The sequence below is a fragment of the Salvelinus sp. IW2-2015 genome, unplaced genomic scaffold, assembly GCF_002910315.2.
Source record: "Salvelinus sp. IW2-2015 unplaced genomic scaffold, ASM291031v2 Un_scaffold1958, whole genome shotgun sequence".
In the NCBI taxonomy this organism is placed as follows: Eukaryota; Metazoa; Chordata; class Actinopteri; order Salmoniformes; family Salmonidae; genus Salvelinus; species Salvelinus sp. IW2-2015.
In genome coordinates, this window is record NW_019943311.1 from 129,268 (window position 1) to 149,041 (window position 19,774).

At 44.1% G+C, this 19,774-nt stretch overlaps 1 protein-coding gene across 1 annotated transcript in view; it reads left to right on the top strand.

Annotated features, from left to right (window-relative positions):
* LOC112072552 (neurocan core protein) overlaps positions 1 to 18,513 on the top strand; it is a gene marked incomplete at its 3' end in the record, with an annotated part of 81,575 nt that extends 63,062 nt beyond the window's left edge. Inside the window, exons 6-14 of the mRNA XM_024139949.2 lie at positions 2,400 to 2,574; positions 2,792 to 2,919; positions 6,576 to 6,890; positions 9,843 to 9,992; positions 10,125 to 10,214; positions 10,345 to 10,547; positions 10,688 to 10,841; positions 16,988 to 17,080; positions 17,773 to 18,513. Of these exons, the coding sequence (XP_023995717.2) occupies positions 2,400 to 2,574; positions 2,792 to 2,919; positions 6,576 to 6,890; positions 9,843 to 9,992; positions 10,125 to 10,214; positions 10,345 to 10,547; positions 10,688 to 10,841; positions 16,988 to 17,080; positions 17,773 to 18,513 (2,049 nt within the window). The remainder of the gene's footprint in view (positions 1 to 2,399; positions 2,575 to 2,791; positions 2,920 to 6,575; positions 6,891 to 9,842; positions 9,993 to 10,124; positions 10,215 to 10,344; positions 10,548 to 10,687; positions 10,842 to 16,987; positions 17,081 to 17,772) is intronic.
* Positions 18,514 to 19,774: the final 1,261 nt, after the last annotated feature.

A 19,774-nucleotide genomic window follows, 5' to 3' on the forward strand; every position in this document is an offset into this window, starting at 1 on the left:
AGAGAGAGCAAGAGAGCGATAGAGAGAGTGAGAAATAGCTAAAACAATACATAAATACACTACGGAAAAAGAAGGAACAGCATGTCAGAAATCAGCTTAATGTAATTGAAGAATCCATAGAATCTAACTACTTCTGGGAAAATAGGACAACTCCAAACCAACAACAACAAGAAGAGTTATCTATCCAAAATGGAAATGCATGAATAAAGCACTTCTCCCATCTTTTTGGCTCTATAACAAAGAACATACTGCAAAAACATATACAGTACATGATCAAATATGAATCTTAGAATCAACTATGAAAGACTAACAGAAACCATCGGATTCTCCAATTACATTGAATGAACTACAGGACAAAATACAAACCCTCCAACCCAAAAAGACCTGTGGGATTGATGGTATCCTAAATTAAATGATAAAATATACAGACCTCAAATTCCAATTAGCTATACTTAAACTCTTTAACGTCATCCTTAGCTCTGGAAAATTACCCAATATTTGGAACCAAGGACTGATCACCCCAATCAACAAAACTAGAGAGAAATTTGACCCCAATAACTACCGTAGGATATGTGTCAACAGCAACCTTCGAAAAATCCTTACATTTCCTAATTGAAAACAATGTACAGAGAAAATGTCAAATTAGCTTTTTACCAAATTACCGTACGACAGACCACGCATTCACCCTGCACACCCTAATTGACKAACAAACAAACCAAATCAAAGGCAAAGTCTTCTCATGCTTTGTTGATTTCAAAAAAGCTTTCAACTAAATTTGGCATGGGCCTGCTATAAAAATTCATGGAAAGTGGTGTTGGGGGAAAAACACATTTCTTTCCACAGGTCCGTGGGGTGAGACAGGGATGCAGCTTAAGCCCCACCCTCTTCAACATATATATCAACAAATTGGCTAGGACACTAGAACAGTCTGCGTTGTCATGGTGTATACTAGAATCTGAAGTCAAATTTCTACTGTTTGCTGCTGAGCTGGTGCTTCTGTCCCCAACTGACTTGCCTAGTTAAATAAAGGTCAAATAAAAATGTATAAATACATTTAATTAATTAATTTAATTAAACCAAGGAGGGCCTACAGCAGCACCTAGATCTTCTGCACAGATACTGTCAGACCTGGGCCCTGACACATTAAATCTCAGTAAGACAAAAATAATGGTGTTCCAAAAAGGTCCAGTTGCCAGGACCACAACTACAAATTCCATCTAGACATCGTTGCCCTAGAGCAKACAAAAAAACTATACATACCTCGGCCTACACATCAGCGCCACAGGTAACTTCCACAAAGCTGAGAACGATCTGAGAGACAAGGCAAGAAGGGCCTTCTATGCCATCATAATMAACATAAAATTCGACATACCAATTAGGATCTGGCTAAAAATGCTTGAATCAGTTATAGAACCCATTGCTCTTTATGGTTGTGAGGTCTGGGGTTTTCTCACCAACCAAGAATTCACAAAATGGGACAAACATTTAGCAAAAATATTCTTTGTGTACAACGTAAAACACCAAATAATGCATGCAGAGCAGAATTAGGCCGGTACCCGCTAATTATAAAAATCCAGAAAAGAGCCATTAAATTCTACAACCACCTAAAAGGAATCGATTCCGAAACCTTCAATAACAAAGCCATCACCTACACAGAGATGAACCTGGAGAAGAGTCCCCTAAGCAAGCTGGTCCTGGGGCTATTGAGAAAGGCCGCCGTAGGCAGACCTGGCTCTCAAGAGAAGACAGGCTATGTGCACACTGCCCACAAAATGAGGTGGAAACTGAGCTGCACTTCCTAACCTGCCAAATGTATGACCATATTAGAGACACATATTCCCTCAGATTACACAGATCCACAAAGAATTTGAAAACAAACCCGATTTTGATAAACTCCCATATCTACTGCGTGAAATACCACATTGTGCCATCACAGCAGCAAGATTTGTGACCTGTTGCACAATAAAAGGTCAACCAGTGAAGAACAAACACCATTATAAATACAACCCATATTTATGCTTGTTTATTTTCTCTTTTGTGCCTTAACCATTTGTACATCGTTACAGCACTGTATGTATACATAATATGACATTTGTAATGTCTTTATTCTTTTGGAACTTCTGAGAGTGTAATGTTTACTGTTCATTTGTATAGTTTATTTCACTTTCGTATATTATCTACTTCACTTGCTTTGGCAATGTTAACGTATGTTTCCCATGCCAATAAAGCCCATTGAATTGAATTGAATTGAGAAGCAGAGAGAGAGAGAGGCAGAGAGAGAGAGAGGCAGAGAGACAGAGGCAGAGAGAGAAGCAGAGAGATAGAGAGAGGCAGATAGAAAGGGAGAGAGAGAGAGAATGTGTCTGTCCATCACCTCACTTTTGTGTCTCTCTCCTCAGGTGTGGTATTCCATTACTGGTCTCCTAGCGACCGTTACGCCCTCTCATTTGATGACGCTAAGTGGGCCTGTCAGGAGAACTCCGCCCTCATCGCCACGCCCAACCAGCTGTGGGCAGCGTTCCATGACGGTTACTCCAACTGTGCTGCCGGATGGCTCTCTGACCAGACTGTCCGGTGAGGACACACACACACACACCACACACCACACACCACACACCACACACCACACACCACACACACACACACAGCTGCCACAGTCACACCCAAACACTCACTTTTTGAAAAACTCAGACTACATTCTGTTTGGAGGACAACCATTGTTTGATAGTTTTAACATTGGAGTGCAGGCTAGTGTCCTCTGGCTCTGATCCTAAAAATGCTATCTCCACAGCTATCCTATCCAGTCACCAGAGCTTGGTTGCTATGGACACCAGGAATACTCATCTGGTGTGAGGAATTATGGGAAAAGAGACGCTAATGAGCTGTTCGATGTCTACTGTTTCAGCAGGGAACTGGAGGGTAAGACACACACACACACACACACACACACACACACACACACACACACACACACACCACACACACACACACCACACACACACACACACACACACACACACACACACACACACACACACACACACACACACACACACACACACACACACAAGCACAGCACACACACACACACACACACACACACACATAGACACACACACACAGGGGGTTTGCCATGAGATTGGAGAAAAATAATTGCTGATTTACAGTTTTTACAATCACTTTGGCACTAATTTCAGAACCTTGTGGTCATTTTTCTAGACACAAAACCAAAACGGTCATCACTTGTAACACAGGCTGTCCAATGTTCAAAACATTGCATTGTGCATTCATATCTTTAAAAAACCTTGCACTGAGCAGAATCATTGGTTCAAATAACTAAGTTATCATGAAATACCATAGGAACATTATTCAGATCACCCACACAAAAGATACCGATTGTTTCACTGTGTAGTTGTTCGTACAATCATTAAATATTGGAGTAACAAATATGTGATACATGTTTAATTATGGTACTACACGTAAATACATCGCTGTAAAAGGACATAGTAGAGAATACTACAGACACAGTGGAACACTGAACAAAATCTGAAATTTATCAAAGAAATACAATAAAATCACAACAGTTTTTTTTAATCAAAGCAAAAATTATTTGCTACAACCAAAAAATACAGTAAAACGTCAACTGCCCTGTAAAAATGACTAGTAGAGAGAATACTACAGCACAGTGGAATAATTGAACAAAAATCTGACCCTTTTTTTAAGAAATACTCTAAAATCACAACATTAAGATTTCTTTGAATCAAAGAAAAAATAATTAGCTACAAAAAAGAAAAATCAACAGTAAAACGTCAACTGCAGTGTTCCTCGCCTTCCTCACCTCACCTGTTAAAACACCTTGTTAATGAGACGAGGTCAAAGGAGAAATCCAGACTCATTCAAGCTAACAGAAAGGCCACTAATGCTCAAATAACAGCCGTTAAACAGGGTGTGCAGGCTGTTGTGTGAGGCAAAAGGGGGTCCTACCAGTACTAGATAGGTGTACCTAATAAAGTGGCCGGTGAGTGTACAGTAATGAATCAAATCTGAAAAACATGGGTCTGAAAAGTGGTCATGGGACATAGAAACAGTGTCTGATAAAGAATGATGATGAAATATTACATCCATAGATTATGTTGTCCAATTGGTTGATGTTCCACGGTAATTGGTGTCAATGGATCTCGTTATCCTGAAACTTTCATGATCTAAACATGGAATATTGTTAGTCAGTTTCCATAAAAGTATGCATTAAGAGTAAAGCAACAGTTACTATCATTTTGAGCAGTTGTATCAATTGATAGTTAGATCATTGTAATGAAATGAGTAGACAGTCATCTCAGATGTGTGAATTGCATTTTGACATTTTGAACAGGTGATTTTAGTTCAATGAACAAATGATCTTAGCTCTATGTGTATTGTATCCAAGCAATTGGAAAAAGTGTTGAGTTTTGAAAAATGTTGATTCATTTTGATCATCAGTGTGTGATTTGGTGTCTAGAGTTTTGAAAAAGGATATCAAGGTTCTGAAATTAGTGCCAAAGTGATTGTAAAAAAACTGTAAAGTAGCAACTCCAGTCTCCTTTTCACCTAATTTAACACCTGATTTACTAACCAACATCTCAATAGGTGGTCCAAGTCAGTCATGACATAGCACAAGTGAGGGGTGGCTTTTCCTCTTTTGTTTCTCTATAGGCTGATGACATCACAACTTTCATCAGACAACACCATCAGACCAACACCATCAGACCAGCACCATACAGACAGCAACACATCAGACCACACCATCAAAGCAACACCATCAGACAACTCCCATCAGACAACACCATCAGACCAACACCATCAGACCCACTCCATTAGCCAACTCCATCAGGCCAACCCATCAGACCAACACCATTCAGACCACACATCAGGCCAACTCATCAGACCAAACATTCAGGCCAAAACCTCAAGGCCAACACATTCAGACCAACACCTCAGCACTCAAATCAGACCACACCATCAGCCAACACCATCAGGCCAAACCATCGACCAACTCCATCAGGCCAACACCCATCAGACAACACCATCAGACACACATCAGGCCAACTCCATCAGACCAACACATCAGACCACACCAGATCAGCCGAACACCATCAGGCCAACACCATCAGGCCAACACCCATCAGGCCAACACCATCAGACACACCATCAGAACCAACTCCATCAGACAGACCAACAACCATCAGGCCCAACACCAACTCAGGCCAACACCATCAGACCAACTCGCATCAGGCCAACACCTCAGGCCAACACCATCAGGCCAACACCATGCAACACCCCCATCAGACCAACTCCATCAGAGCCAACACCATCAGGACCAACTCCATCAGCGCAACACCATCAGACAAACGATCACCAACACGATCGAGCCCAACACGATAGGCCAACACCATCAGACCAACTCCTCAGACCAACACCATCAGGCCACACCATCAGACCAACACATCAGACCAACCTCCATCAGGCAACTCCATCAGGCCAACAACCATCAGACCAACACCATCAGACCAACTCCATCAGGCTAAACACCATCAGGCCAAACACCATCGACCAAACACCATCAGACCAACTCCATCAGGCCAACTCCATCAGGCAACACCATCAGGCCAACACATCAGACAACTCCATCAGGCTAACCCATCAGGCCAACACCATCAGCCAAGCCTAACACATCAGGCCAACACATGAGGAACACCATAGACTAACCATCGGCCAACAACCATCACCAACACCATCAGCCAACTCCATCAGGCCAACACCATCAGACCACCACTCCAATCAGACCAACTCTTTGAATGTCTTTCTCCTTGAAGTTTTGCAGTTATTGTCTAAAGACACTATTTTGTTTCAAAACATGTTTTTTCTATACTTGGGAGTGTGTGTATTTTGTTATATTTTTACTTGGATATACACTTTTCAACAGGAACATTTCAACAATCACTGTAGGATGTCTTTAACAGTGAATTTCCTTGCAATTCTACACATTTTGCCATGGCAGACAGATATATGTGCAGTTGTATAGCTAATCTCAAGCTATTCTATACATTTTGGCCATGAGGCTGAGGAGGAACTTCAACTGATGTGTTCATATGCTATCTGGGGGGAGGGCCCTGACCTCAAGGGGCCTTCACCGCTGTGTTCATGGTGCTACCTTCTGGGGGGTTGGGGGGGGGGGGGGGGAGGGGGGGGGACTTCCAGGAGGGTACCAAACAAGCTGTTACATGTTCATATGTGATCAGGGGCACGTGGCCTCCATGCCCAGTCGGTAATCTGTAACTGTCTCGTCTCATTCTTCGTCTCTCTCTCTCTACCGTATCTCTTCTCTCTCTCTCTCTATCTCGATCCTCCTCTCTCTCTCTCATCTCTCTCCTCTCTTCGTCTCTCTCCTCTCGGTCTCTCTCCTCTGCGGTCCCCATCTTTCTCTCTCTCTCTCTCTGCTCTCTCTCTCTGTCTCTCTCTCCTCTCTCTCTCTCTCTCTCTCTCTCTCTCTTCTCTCTCGTCTCTCGTCTCTCTCTCTCTCTCTCTCTCTCTCTCTCTAGGTGAGGTATTTCATTCCTGGGTCCCAGGGCGTCTGTCTTTGTCCTCTGCCTCAGAACGCTGCGTCTCCCTGGGGGGACAGTTAGCCACGGTGGGACAGCTCTACCTGGCCTGGAGGACAGGACTAGACGTCTGTGCTCCAGGCTGGCTCTCTGACGGCAGTGTCCGCTACCCTATCACCCAGCCCAGGCAGGGCTGTGGAGGGGACCAGCCAGGGGTCCGGACCGTTGTACCCAACACCAATGGAACCACAACCAGCAGCGGATCAGCCAATGCTACAGATGCCATACCACTCTATGACGCCTATTGCTACAGAGGTGAGAATGAAGTCCAGATCTGGATTCCAAGTGATCAAGGTGTAGCTATGATGACCGGACCATCTCTACTGAATCGACTTGTCAAATCAAATCAAATTGTATTTGTCACATGCGCAGAATACATCATSTGTAAAACTTACAGTGAAATGCTTACTTAAGAGCCCCTAACCAACAATGCAGTTATAAAAAAATATGGATAAGAATAAGAGATACAAGTAACAAGTAATTAAAGAGCAGCAGTAAAATAACAATAGTGAGACTATATACAGGGGAGTACCGGTACAGAGAGACTGTGCGGGGGGCACCAGTTAGTTGAGGTAATGTGTACATGTGGGTAGAGTTATTAAAGTGACTATGCATAGATGATAACAACATAGAGTAGCAGCAGTGTAAAAGGGGGGAGGGGGGTCAATGTAAATAGTCTGGGTAGCCATTTGATTAGGTGTTCGGCAGGTAGCCTAGTGGTTAGAGCATTGGGCTAGTAACTGAACGGTTGATAGATTGAATCCCTGAGCTGACAAGGTAAAAATCTGTTGTTCTGCCCCTGAACCAGGCAGTTAACCCACTGTTCCTATGCTGTCATTGTAAATAAGAATTTGTTCTTAACTGGCTTCCCTAGTTACATAAAGGTACAATTTTTTACTAATTATGGCTTGGGGGTAGAAGCTGTTTAGAAGCCTCTTGGACCTAGACTTGGCGCTCCAGTACTGCTGGCCGTGTGGTAGCAGAGAGAACAGTCTATGACTAGGGTGGCTGGAGTCTTTGACAATTTTTAGTGCCTTCCTCTGACACCGCCTGGTATAGAGGTCCTGGATGGCAGGAAGCTTGGCCCCAGTYATGTACTGGGCCGTTCGCACTACCCTCTGTAGTGCCTTGAGGTCGGAGGCCGAGCAGTTGCCAAACCAGACAGTGATGCAACCAGTCAGGATGCTCTCAATGTTGCAGCTGTATAACCTTTTGAGGATCTGAGGACCCATGCCAAATATTTTCAGTCTCCTGAGTGGAAATAGCTTTTGTCGTGCCCTCTTCACGACTGTCTTGGTGTGCTTGGACCATGTTAGTTTGTTGGTGATGTGGACACCAAGGAACTTGAAACTCTCAACCTGCTCCAATGCAGCCCCGTCGATGAGAATGTCTTGATCACTTTGAGGGAGAGGTTGTTGTCCTGGCACCACACGGCCCGGTCTCCGAGCTTCTCTCTATAGGCTGTCTCGTCGTTGTCAGTGATCGGGCCTACCACTGTTGTGTCATCGGCAAACTTAATGATGGTGTTGGAGTCATGCCTGGCCGTGCAGTCATGAGTGAACAGGGAGCACAGGAGGGGACTGAGCACGCACCCCTGAGGGCCCCCTGTGTTGAGGATCAGCGGATGTGTTGTTACCTACCCTTACCACCTGGGGGCGGCCTGTCAGGAAGACTAGGATCCAGTTGAAGAGGAAGGTGTTTAGTCCCAGGGTCCTTAGRGTATTGATGAGCTTTGAGGGCACTATGGTGTTGAACGCTGAGCTATAGTCAATGAATAGCATTCTCACATAGGTGTTCCTTTTGTCCAGGTGGGAAAGGGCAGTGTGGAGTGCAATAGAGATTTCATAATCTGTGGATCTGTTGGGGCGGTATGCAAATTGGAGTGGGTCTAGGGTTTCTGGGATAATGGTGTTGATGTGAGCCATGACCAGCCTTTCTAAGCACTTCATGGCTGCAGATGTGAATGCTACGGGTCGGTAGTCATTTAGGCAGGTTACCTTAGTGTTCTTGGGCACAGGCATTAGGGTGGTCTGCTTGAAACATGTTGGTTTACAAACTTGGGCAGAAAGAGGTTGAAAATGTCAGTGAAGATACTTGCCAGTTGGTCAGTGCATGCTTGCAGTACACATCCTGATAATCCGTCTGGCCCTGCGGCCTTGTGAATGTTGACCTGTTTAAAGGTCTTACTCACATCGGCTGCGGAGAGCGTGATCACAGTCTTCCAGAACWGCTGGTGCTCTCATGCATGTTTCAGTGTTATTTGCCTCGAAGCGAGCATAGAAGTAGTGATGACATCACCAGGCAGTTAATTAGTTAATGAATTAGTTAATAGACATTTGACTGCATTGTTATGAGCTAGCAACATAAGCGTTTCACTGCACCGCTATGCCACCTGCTAAACTGTGTACGTGACCAATAAACCCTCTTTCTTCTGATTTGAAACCTCTCTGCCAATAACAGCTAGTTTTCAGCTTTCCCCTCCCCACTCAGATCACTCCCAGACGGTCCTAGGAAAATTCTTGTTGGAAAAATTGCTCTTTGCTAAGAAGCTATTTTAGTTTCTTTTTGACCATTTTAATTTAAATCTATCACAGTAAGTTACTTAATTATATCGCAGAAATAATTTGATATTGAGATAAAAATGGCTGCATTGGGCCTTTAACCTGTCTCGTTTTTAGAATGGTACTGCTGGATATACTTCTAGGAAGTGAAAGAGGGCTTTAGTGAGGGAAGGAGGAGAGAGAGTATTCATTATTAGACATGAATTCATTGCAAATACTGTCCGTACATTCTTGGTCATTGTTCATTCATAGGCTTTTAGCATCTCCTGTGCATGCATACTTTACAAATCCTTATGGTCTCATCGTATGTTTACTGGCATGTGATTTAACTTGGACATCTGTCCACTTTCTCCTTGAGGTAAAGCATGAGGAATTTGTTTCCGTCATTTAGAATTGAAGCTGGACTGAATTAATCATTCAGAATGAAGCTGCACTAGATGAATCATTCAGAATGAAGCTAAACTAAATGAATCATTCAGAATTAAGCTGCACTAAATGAATCATTCAGAATGAAGCTGCACTGAATGAATCATTCAGATAGAAACTGCACAAAATGAATCACTCAGAATGAAGCTGCACTGAATTAATCATTCAGAATGAAGCTGGACTAAATTAGTCATTCATTGACTCTCATTGTGCCTCACAGGGAACGTGAAGAAGCCAGGCCCCATCTCTAGGATCTACACGTCTTTGTGGAAGCCTTGGAGCCAGCTGACCGACTCCAGCCACTCAGACAACCTGGGAACAGACAGTCCTGCCCTGGCTACTGAGACCACCAGCAGCACACCAACCACCGGTGGGTTTGGAGATGAATGGAAAGATGAATGTTTTTATKTTTTTTTACATTGTTGAATGGAAACAATGTTTTTCTATTCTATTTTTCTATTCTATTCTGATTCTATCATTAATCCTCCTCTCTCTCCCGTAGTCACAGAGAGCCGTAACCTTTCACCATCTGATGACCTCACACCCTCAAACTGGACCGGATTGGTTGATCTGGAGGYAGAGGCCCACTCTTGTAAGAAACATTATTTGCAACTTAAATTACACCCTATTACTGTAACCATATAGATCACTACTTTTGACCAAAGTTACTGGTTGCTTTGGTTGATTATTTTTACTGTAATTCAGCATGTTTGTCTTCTCAGCCACAGATCCCTGGTCCTCCGAGTCCTCTGAGGGGTATGTCACCCTGCAGCTGAGCCCAGGAGAGAGCTCTCTAGCCTGGGGAGACCTGGGAGACATGMACCCTGACTCTGGAGCTTTCCTCAGACCTCCAGCCACACCCAGCCCCAGTCCAAGTACTACCACTCAGGAAGACCTATCACCATCGACCCCAGCTGACAGAAAGGTTGGTCAGTTTTACAACATCCGTTTATTACAAGTACTGAATCATCAAGTACGTTGGCATATTGGCACTTTTCTGGCCCTAGTATTGTTTACTGTACAGTATATTCATTGTATTGGGTGTATGGTGGCCTCTGTCTAAAGGTGATGGCCAAGATAGTGAAGTCCATGTGGAAGCCGTGGAACTACCTGGCAGAAGGTACCCCAGGAACAGGCAGTCCAGAGGGGGAGAGAAAGGGAAGTGCAGCAGGAACTCTGACAGACAGTGTGGCTGTACCCACCGGCTCTCCTGCTCCAGGTTAGTGTTTTTTTCTTTATTTTGGTTGGGATACTGAGATTTACAGCTAGAGAGTAATGTATCATCATTTAGTTCTTTTCCAAAAGACTGAAGATCTTTTATCCAAAGCGACTTACAGTCATGCGTGCAGACATTTTACATACAGGTGGGCCAGGAAATTGAACCCACTATCCTGACGTTGCAAGAGCCATACTCTACCAACAGCTACAGAGGACCACAGTGAATATTAGAGAGAAAGAGAGAGTGTGTTTGTGAGTGGGTGTGAACGTTTGTCTGGGTCAAAAACTGTCTGGGTGGTAATTCAATAAGGACTGGCCTTTTCAGTAGTCTAGACTTCATTAATACAGATATGTTCTCTGGCCCCTTTCAACCCACAGGCATAAATGTTTAACAGAGAAGGGAACCTTAGACATTGTTTTTCTGCATTATTTAATTATTCTCATAAAGGGTTTCTTTCCAGCTCCTGTGTTTCTGCTTTCTTCTCTAATTCAATTCATTCAATTCAATTCAATTAAGGGGCTTTATTGGCATGGGAAACATGTGTTAATGCCAAAGGCAAGTGGGTAATATAATATACAAAGTGAAATAAACTAAAAATTAACAGTAACATTACACATACAGAAGTTTCAAACAATAAAGACATTACAAATGTCATATTATATATATACAGTGTTGTAACAATGTACAAATGGTTTAAAGTACACAAGGGAAAATAAATAACCATAAATATGGTGTATTTACAATGGTGTTTGTTCTTCAGTGTGTTGCCCTTTTTCGTGGGAACAGGTCACAAATCTTGCTGCTGTGATGGCACACTGTGATTTTCAATTTCGATTCATCAAAATTGGATTTGTTTTCGAATTCTTTGTGGATCTGTGTAATCTGAGGGAAATATGTCTCTTAATATGGTCATACATTGGGAGGAGGTTAGGAAGTGCAGCTCAGTTTCCACCTCCTTTTGTGGGCAGTGAGCACATAGCCTGTCTCTCTTGAGAGCCATGTCTGTACGGCGGCCTTTCTCAATAGCAAGGCTATGCTCACTGAGTCTGTACATAGTCAAAGCTTTCCTTAAGTTTGGGTCAGTCACAGTGGTCAGTGTATTCTGCCGGGTGGGTACTCTCTGTTTAGGGCCAAATGCATTCTAGTTTGCTCTGTTTTTTTGTTATCTTCTTTCCAAGTGTCAAGTAATTATCTTTTTGTTTCTCATGATTTGGTTGGGTCTAATTGTGCTGTTGCCTGGGGTCTGTGGTGTGTGTGTCTCTCTCTCTCGCTTCTCGTCTCCTCTCTCTCCTCTCTTTCGTCTCTCTTCTCTGTCTCTCTGTTTCTTCTTCTCTTGTCTTCTCTCTCTTCTTCTTTCTTCTCCTCTCTCTCTCTCTTCTATCTTCTTCTCTTATCTTATCTATTATCTATTATTCTTATCTATTACTATCTATTATCTTTATCTATCTACTTATCTATCTATTATCTATCTATCTTCTATCTATCTATCTATCATCTATCTATCTATTATTATCTATCTATTATTCCTCTTCCCTCTCTCTCCCCTCTCTTCCCTCTCTCTCCTCTCTCCTTCTTTCCCCTCTCCCTCTCCGTCTCTCTCCCTTCCCTCTCCCTCTCCCTCTCTTTTCTCTCGCTCTCTCTTTTTCTCGCTCTCTTCTTTTCTTGCTCTCTCTCTTATTCATCTATTTCCTCCTTGCTCTCACTTGCCTCTCTCTTCTTTCTCTCTCAATTCAATTCAAAGGGCTTTTATTGCATGGAAAAAACTAGTGTACATTGCCAAAGAAATGAAAACAGATAATAAAGATAAAAGAAATTAACAGTAAACATTCACTAGCAACGTTTCAAAAAATACAAGCACTTTGTCTGCATTCATGTTGTAACGATGATGCAAATGTTAATTTACAATAGGAATAATAAATATATGTTAATATGGGTTGGTATTTATACAGGTGTTTGTTTTGCAATGGGTGTGCCTTGTTTTGGGCAACTGGTCACAAATTTTGCCACTGTTGGATTTACCCAATAGATATGGAAGTTTTACAAAATTGATTTGTTTTCAAATTCCTGTGTCTGTTGTTATATTTGAGGGAAATAAGTGGCTTGCAAAAAGTATTCATTCCCCTTGTGCTTTTGCTCTTTCGTTGCTATATCAGCCTGTCTATTTAAACTAGAATTTTTATTTGGATTTCATGTAAGGAATACACCAAATGGTCCAAATTGTGAAGTGAAAGAAATAATGCGTACAGTATGTATTCAAACCCTACTTGCCATACTATAAAGCCAATGAACGGTTAAACCATTAATTAGAGTCAACCACGAGCAATGCGGCACCCATGATAAACGGAGCTCTCCATAAAGGTCAGGGACAAGTTTGGTGAGAGTACAATGGGCTGTGGTGTCATAAAATAAATACCGAACTTTGAGGCTCCACAGAGCACCATTAAATCCTTATTAAAAATTTACATAATATGGCACACAGAAAAACTGCAAGAGAGGGGCCGCGAGAACAATAAACTCAGACAGGCAAGGAGGGTAGTCAGAGAGGCACCACAAAGGGACAAAGATAACTGAATGAGCTGCAAGCTCTCACAGCGGACAAAGGAGTATTGTTCGAGGTATCCACTTTAAGCCATATAACTACAACAGAAGTCTGGCTTTACAGAAGAGATGGCCAGAAAAAAAAGGCAATTTCCTTAAAGAAAAATAAGCAAACATGTTTGGTGTTCGCCAAAAGGCATTGGGAACTCCCCAAACATAATGAAGAAAGGTATCTTGGTCATGATGAAGACTAAAATGAGCTTTTTTGCCATCAAGGAAAACGCTATGTCTTGCCGCTAAACCAACACTGTCCTATCACCCCGAGAACACATCCCACGTGAAGCATGGGTGTGGCAAGCAATCATGCTGTTGGGATTTTTCCCATCGGCAGGGACTTGGGAAACTGTCAGAATTGAAGGAATGATTGAAGTGGGAGTTTCCAGAGCATTTGTTAGACTGGGACGGAGGTCACGCTTTTCGCAGGATCTTGACCTAAGCAGTAGTGCTAAAGGCAAGACACTCGAGGTGTTTAAAGGGGAAACATTAAATGTCTTGTGAAATGGTAGTCATGATCCCAGACAACATTGGAGATTGTGATTCAGATTGCTGTACACCAGCGGAGCAATCACTTGAAAGGATCATGGAAGCGAGTTTTTTGCTTGAAGAATGGGCAAAAATCCAGAGACTTGCCAGGGCTGTATTGCTGCGAAAGAAGGTGTTTACAAGTATTGCTTTGGGAGGGAGATGAATAGTTATGCATACGCTCAAGCTTTTTTTTTTCTTTTTTTCTCATTTTTGTTGTTTCACATAAAACATATTTTGCTTTCAAGTGGTAGCTGGATTGTGTAAATCAATGATCACCCCCCAAAAACAGTTTTAATTAGGTTGTAAGGCAACAAATTAGGAAATGGCAAGGGGTGAATAACTTTCCAAGCCACTGTATATGTCTATGGTCATATCATTGGGCAGGAGGTTAGGAAGTGCAAGCTCGTTTCCACTCATTATTGTGGGCAGTGTGCAGAGCCTGTATTCTTTGAGACCGGTCTGCTACCGGCGGCTATCTCACTGAGTCTCTTACAAAGTAGAACATTTCTGCATGCAGAGTTCATTTTGGTGTTTGTCTAATGTTGTGAATCTGTCTTGGTGACCGGCCTAGAACCTTACACAGAAGGGCAATGGGTTCATATACTAATTAAAGTATTTTTTGCCAAGATCCTAATTGGTATGTTACATTTTATGTTCCTTTTGATGCCATAGAATTCCATTCTTGCTTGTCTATCAGCTGTTTCACAGTTTTAGGAAGTTACTGTGGTGTGAGTTTAGGCTGAGGTTTACAGGGCACTCTGTCTAGATGGATTTGAATTTTGTGGTCCTGGCAATGGACATTTTTGGAAACATTTTTTGTCTACTGTGATTTATGGTCATGCCAAGTTTGGCAGAGTCTGTGCTGAATATTAGGTGCTGCTGTGGGGCCTCATTGTTTGGGGGACAGAGGCACAGATCATCAGAAATAGTAGACATTTGACTTCAGATTCTAGTAGGGTGAGGGCAGGGTGATGCAGACTGTTCTAAGTGCACTTGCAATTCGTTTGATATATATGTTGAGTGGTTGGGATAGAAGCTGCATCCTGTCTCCCTCATGGCTGTGGTAGAAGGTGTGTGTTTTTGCAATTTTAGCTCGCATTGTTGTTGTGTATTTTTTTATATGTTGTCTTTTTTCCCAACCACTTTATAAATTTTTAGCAATCCTCTGCAATTGAGTCAAAGTTTTTTTTTGAATCAAAGTATGAGAAGATGCTTTGTTTTGGTTTGTTTTTTTGTCAATAGGGTGTGCAGGTGAATACGTGGTCTGTCTTATGGTAATTTGTAAAAGAGCAATTTGACATTTGCTCAGTTAATTGTTTTGCTAGGATGTTGATTGCTGTTAATGATATGCAGAGGATACCCAGGTTGGCTGTTGATTATTCCCAAAGTAGTTTTTGGGTATTTGTCCCAATTTTGTGGATTGGGTTGATCAGTCCTTGGTTAAAATATTGGGGAAGATGTCAGAGTGGGTTATGGGTTAGATTCTAATGGATTCTTCATTTACATTGAGCGATTTGGATGCTTGTTCTTCTCTTCCGTAGTGTTTTTCTATATTGTTTTAGTGATTCAAGCATGTGAAGGGTCGGGCTCAGGTTTTCTGGTTTCATGTTTTGGTTGGAATAGGTTTATCAATTTCTGTAATTAGTTTTTGCTTCTTCATCAAACATTTGTCATTGGTTGTTATTTTTCTTAGGTTGTTGCTTGACATTTTTACTTTTGTTAGGGAAGCTGGGTAAATATACTGTTTAGAATTTTCATCTGCAAGTTTATACTTACTATTAAGTAACATTTTGTCAGGAGTTGTCTAAAAGGGAGTTGAATTTGTTGTTTGCCTCATTTGTTTTATGATAGGTTTCTGCGATGCTTTTCTTCATCTATATATTTGTTGATATCTCCAGTTTTTGGGCTTTGAATGCTGGATGATTGAGTATTGCTCTGTTCAATGTAGACTGTGTTTTGCTGTGTCTGTAGGGATGTCAGTGGGCTGACTGTGAACTCTCTGAGAGACTCTGGGTTGAGGTCAGTGATAAGTAGTCTACAGTGCTACTGCCAAGAGATGAGTTATAGGTGTACCTACCGTAGGAGTCCCCTCTAAATCTACCATTGTCTATATACATGCCCAGTGTGTGACAGAGCTGCAGGAGTTGTGACCAGTTTTTGTTGGTTATGTTGTCGTAGTTGTGTCTAGAGGGGTATATGGCGGAGGGATTGCTGTCACCTCAAGGTAGGTGTTTGTCCCCCTGTGTGCTGAGGGTGTCAGGCTCTTGTCCAGTTCTGGCATTAGGTCYCAACAGACTAGTACKTGTCCCTGGGCCTGGAAATGGTTGATTTCCCCCTCCAGGATGGAGAAGCTGTCTTCATTAAAGTCTGGGGATTCTAGTGGAGGGATTTAGGTTACAGGAYGACATTTTTCTCTGTTCAAATCATTTCCTTTTCAATTTCAAGCCAAATGTAAAATGTTCCTTTGGTGGATGGGACTACCAGCTCTCTGTYACCTAGAGGGCAACCAGTGGATCCATCTCCTCTATACCATGTTTCTTGTAGGATGACAATGTCTGTATTTCTGATTTCTTTGGTGAAGTCCAGGTTCCTGCTCTTTAGGCCAAAAGCAGATGAKCTCAGGCCTTGGATATTCCAGGATGAGATGGTGAAGGCTTTGTGTTCCATAAAGTGTCCCAAAGTTGTTAGTCGTTTGGTTTTGACTCAGACCAGTAAGTGTGAGCAGAGCCTGCTGAGCATCTGGTACATGCCATTGACTTGGGCTAGTGTTAGAATGGGGGTTGGGCCTGTTTTCCTGCTCACGGCCTGGGCGTATGTGTGTCTTTCATGTTGCGGCCCTCTTTGCAGGAGTGTGGGGCATGGGGTGGGTAGGAGGGGCATAGGTCTGATCTGAGGGTGGTTATATGGGGTGTGGGCATCTCTGTCCCTTCCCTTTTCTCACTCCCTTATCCTTCTTTCCTTCTCTCTCRCTCTTTCCATATCCCACTGCCTCCTCTAACCTCTTCCCTCTCTTCCCTCTTCAGGTTTATCCTCATGGGGTGGTGGGTGGTGGGATGGCTCAGGACTGGGGGACCTAGATGATACACCACCCACTGGTGAGCCGTCGTCCTCCCCTGGTGAGCCGTCGTCCTCCGCGGGTGAGCCGTCGTCCTACCCTGGTGAGCCGTCATCTCCCCTGGTGTGCCGTCGTCCTCCCTGGTGAGCCGTCGTCCTCCTGGTGTGCCGTCGTCCTCCCCTGGTGTGCCGTCGTCCTCCGCGTGAGCGTCGTCCTCCCCTGGTGTGCCGTCGTCCTCCCTGGTGAGCCGTCGTCCTCCCCTGGTGTGCCGTCGTCCTCCCCTGGTGTGCCGTGTCCTCCCTGGGAGCCGTCGTCCTCCCCTGGTGAGCCGTCGTCCTCCCCTGGTGGCGTCGTCCTCCCTGGTGAGCCGTCGTCCTCCCTGGTGTGCCGTCGTCCTCCCTGGTGAGCCGTCGTCCTCCCCTGGTGTGCCGTCGTCCTCCCCTGGTGAGCCTTCGTCCTCCCTGATGTGCCGTCGTCCTCCCCTGGTGAGCCTTCGTCCTCCCTGGTGAGCCGCCGTCGTCTCCCCTGGGTAGCCGCCGTCGTCCTCCCCTGGTGAGCCGTCGTCTCCCCTGGTGTGCCGTCGTCCTCCCCGGTGAGGCCTTCGTCCTCCCTGGTGAGCCTTCGTCCTCCTCTGGTGAGCCTTCGTCCTCCCTGGTGCGTTCGTCCTCCCCTGGTGAGCTTCGTCCTCCCCTGGTGTGCCGTCGTCCTCCCCTGGTGAGCCTTCGTCCTCCCTGGTGAGCCATCAGCTCCCAGCCCTGCTCACCTCTACCCCGGCCACAGAGATCCAGTCCTCTGCCTCCACCTCCACCACTGGAGGGTGGAAGGCTATCCCAGACACTACTCAGCCCATAGGGGGGACATGGGTCCAAGTGACCCCTTCAACAGGTGTGACCTCGCCCCAGCCGGGAGATAGGAGAATGGAAGAGGTTACCACTAGTACCACTAGAGCAGATAGCATAGCCACCGCTGGGAGCGGGAGAGCGATGGTGAAAGAGGAGGAAGGGAGTGCCCTGGGGGCCTCCGACGAGGCCAGAGGGGAGATCCAYTTTACCGGTATCCCCGTTGGAACAACCAAACCCAAACTCAGGGTCCCTCCATCCAACAACAGAACCATGTGGAAGAACCAGTCACGAGCCAGTGGCAGCACAACCCAACCCACAGTCAGCAGCTCCACAGCTGGGTCAGACAGCAGAGACTCTTCCCCTCCATCCAGACCAGGTGCTGGAGCTCCAGCCCCTCCACCCTCAGCCTCAGTCAGCCAGGGCAGCTCCAGGGTGGCATCTCCGTCCATATCCTGGGTCCCCACGGAGAGATCTGAAGAGCGGGGTGGCGAGGMGCCGGAGAGAGAGCCCCTGGAGGTGCCCTCCGAACCACCAGTGGAGGAGGAGACAGCCTTGTCTCACTCGCTCGGCTCTGGGTTGCCTAGCAACATGGACGAGGAAGGTGGCAGAGGTGCCGGATTCAACCAAAGCAACAGAACTCTGGACTCTGCTGGTAAGTCCTYCATGTCTGTCAGTTAATAAATAAATCAGACACATTTCATTTCATTTTTAATCCAAAGATTTGCACACAAAGCTGAACAAAACACTAGCATCATATTCTTCAWTTCTCTCCATCAGGGCCTCAGTCACGGTGATCTCTGTACAATTCCCACGGTTGTTTCCTCGGTGCTGTTATTCAATGTGTTTTTCAATTCCGAGATAATAGCGMGTTGCCTTCCGACCTACAGAACTCCTCATACCAGACCCATCCTGTAGGTACTCCGACTAGGGAATAGGAAGGTGGTCATGCTTCCGTAGATAGTCCTCTGATTAAGCGCCTGATTCAGTCTCTCTCTCTCCAGAGCTGTTTCTCACCTGATAGTGAATGGGGCTTGTAGCTGGTGCACCATATTTCCTGCTTCCTCTTAGGCATTCCTGCTGCATCACACATTCCTGTGGTGATTTATTTTGCTCTCTTGGAAACAGTTGATGTTGTCAACATGTTGTAGATATGTTGTATATTCATCAGAGGCTGAGATGTGATGCATAAATGTAGAACCAAAGATCGTGGCTAACAACAGTAAATCGTTTTGACAGAGAAAAGCATATCATTGATAGCACATGTTATGTGGTGTTGTTCATTGAGATGATAGCCTCTGGAGGGAAAGCGAGCAGTGTGCCATTTTACCGACCTGCCCCTTGTTTCCTCTCTCTCTCTTTGTCTCTCTCTCTTTGTCTCTCTCTCTTTGTCTCTCTCTCTCTCTCTTCTCCTTCCTTCTCTCTTTCTCTCTCTCTCTCTCTCTCTCTATCAGTTCCATTCAAGGGCTATATAGGCATAGGAAACACATGTTTACATTGTCAAAGCAAGTGAAATTAATAAACAATAAAAAGTGAAATAAACAATAAAAAGTGAACAGTAATATTACACTCACAAGTTCCAAAATAATAGAGACATTTCCAATGTCAGACAGTGTTGTAACGATATGCAAATAGTAAAGTAAAAAGGGAAAAGAAATAAACATAAATATAGGTTGTATTTACAATGGTGTTTGTTCTTCACTCGTTGACCTTTTCTTTTGCAACTGGTCACAAATCTTGCACGCTGTGGTATTTTACCCAACAGATATGGGAGTTTATCAAAATTGGATTTGTTTCGAATTCTTTGTGGGTCTGTGTAATCTGAGAGAAATATGTGTCTCTAATATGGTCATACATTGGGCAGAGGTTAGGAAGTGCAGCTCAGTTTCCACCTCATTTTGTGGGCAGTGGACACA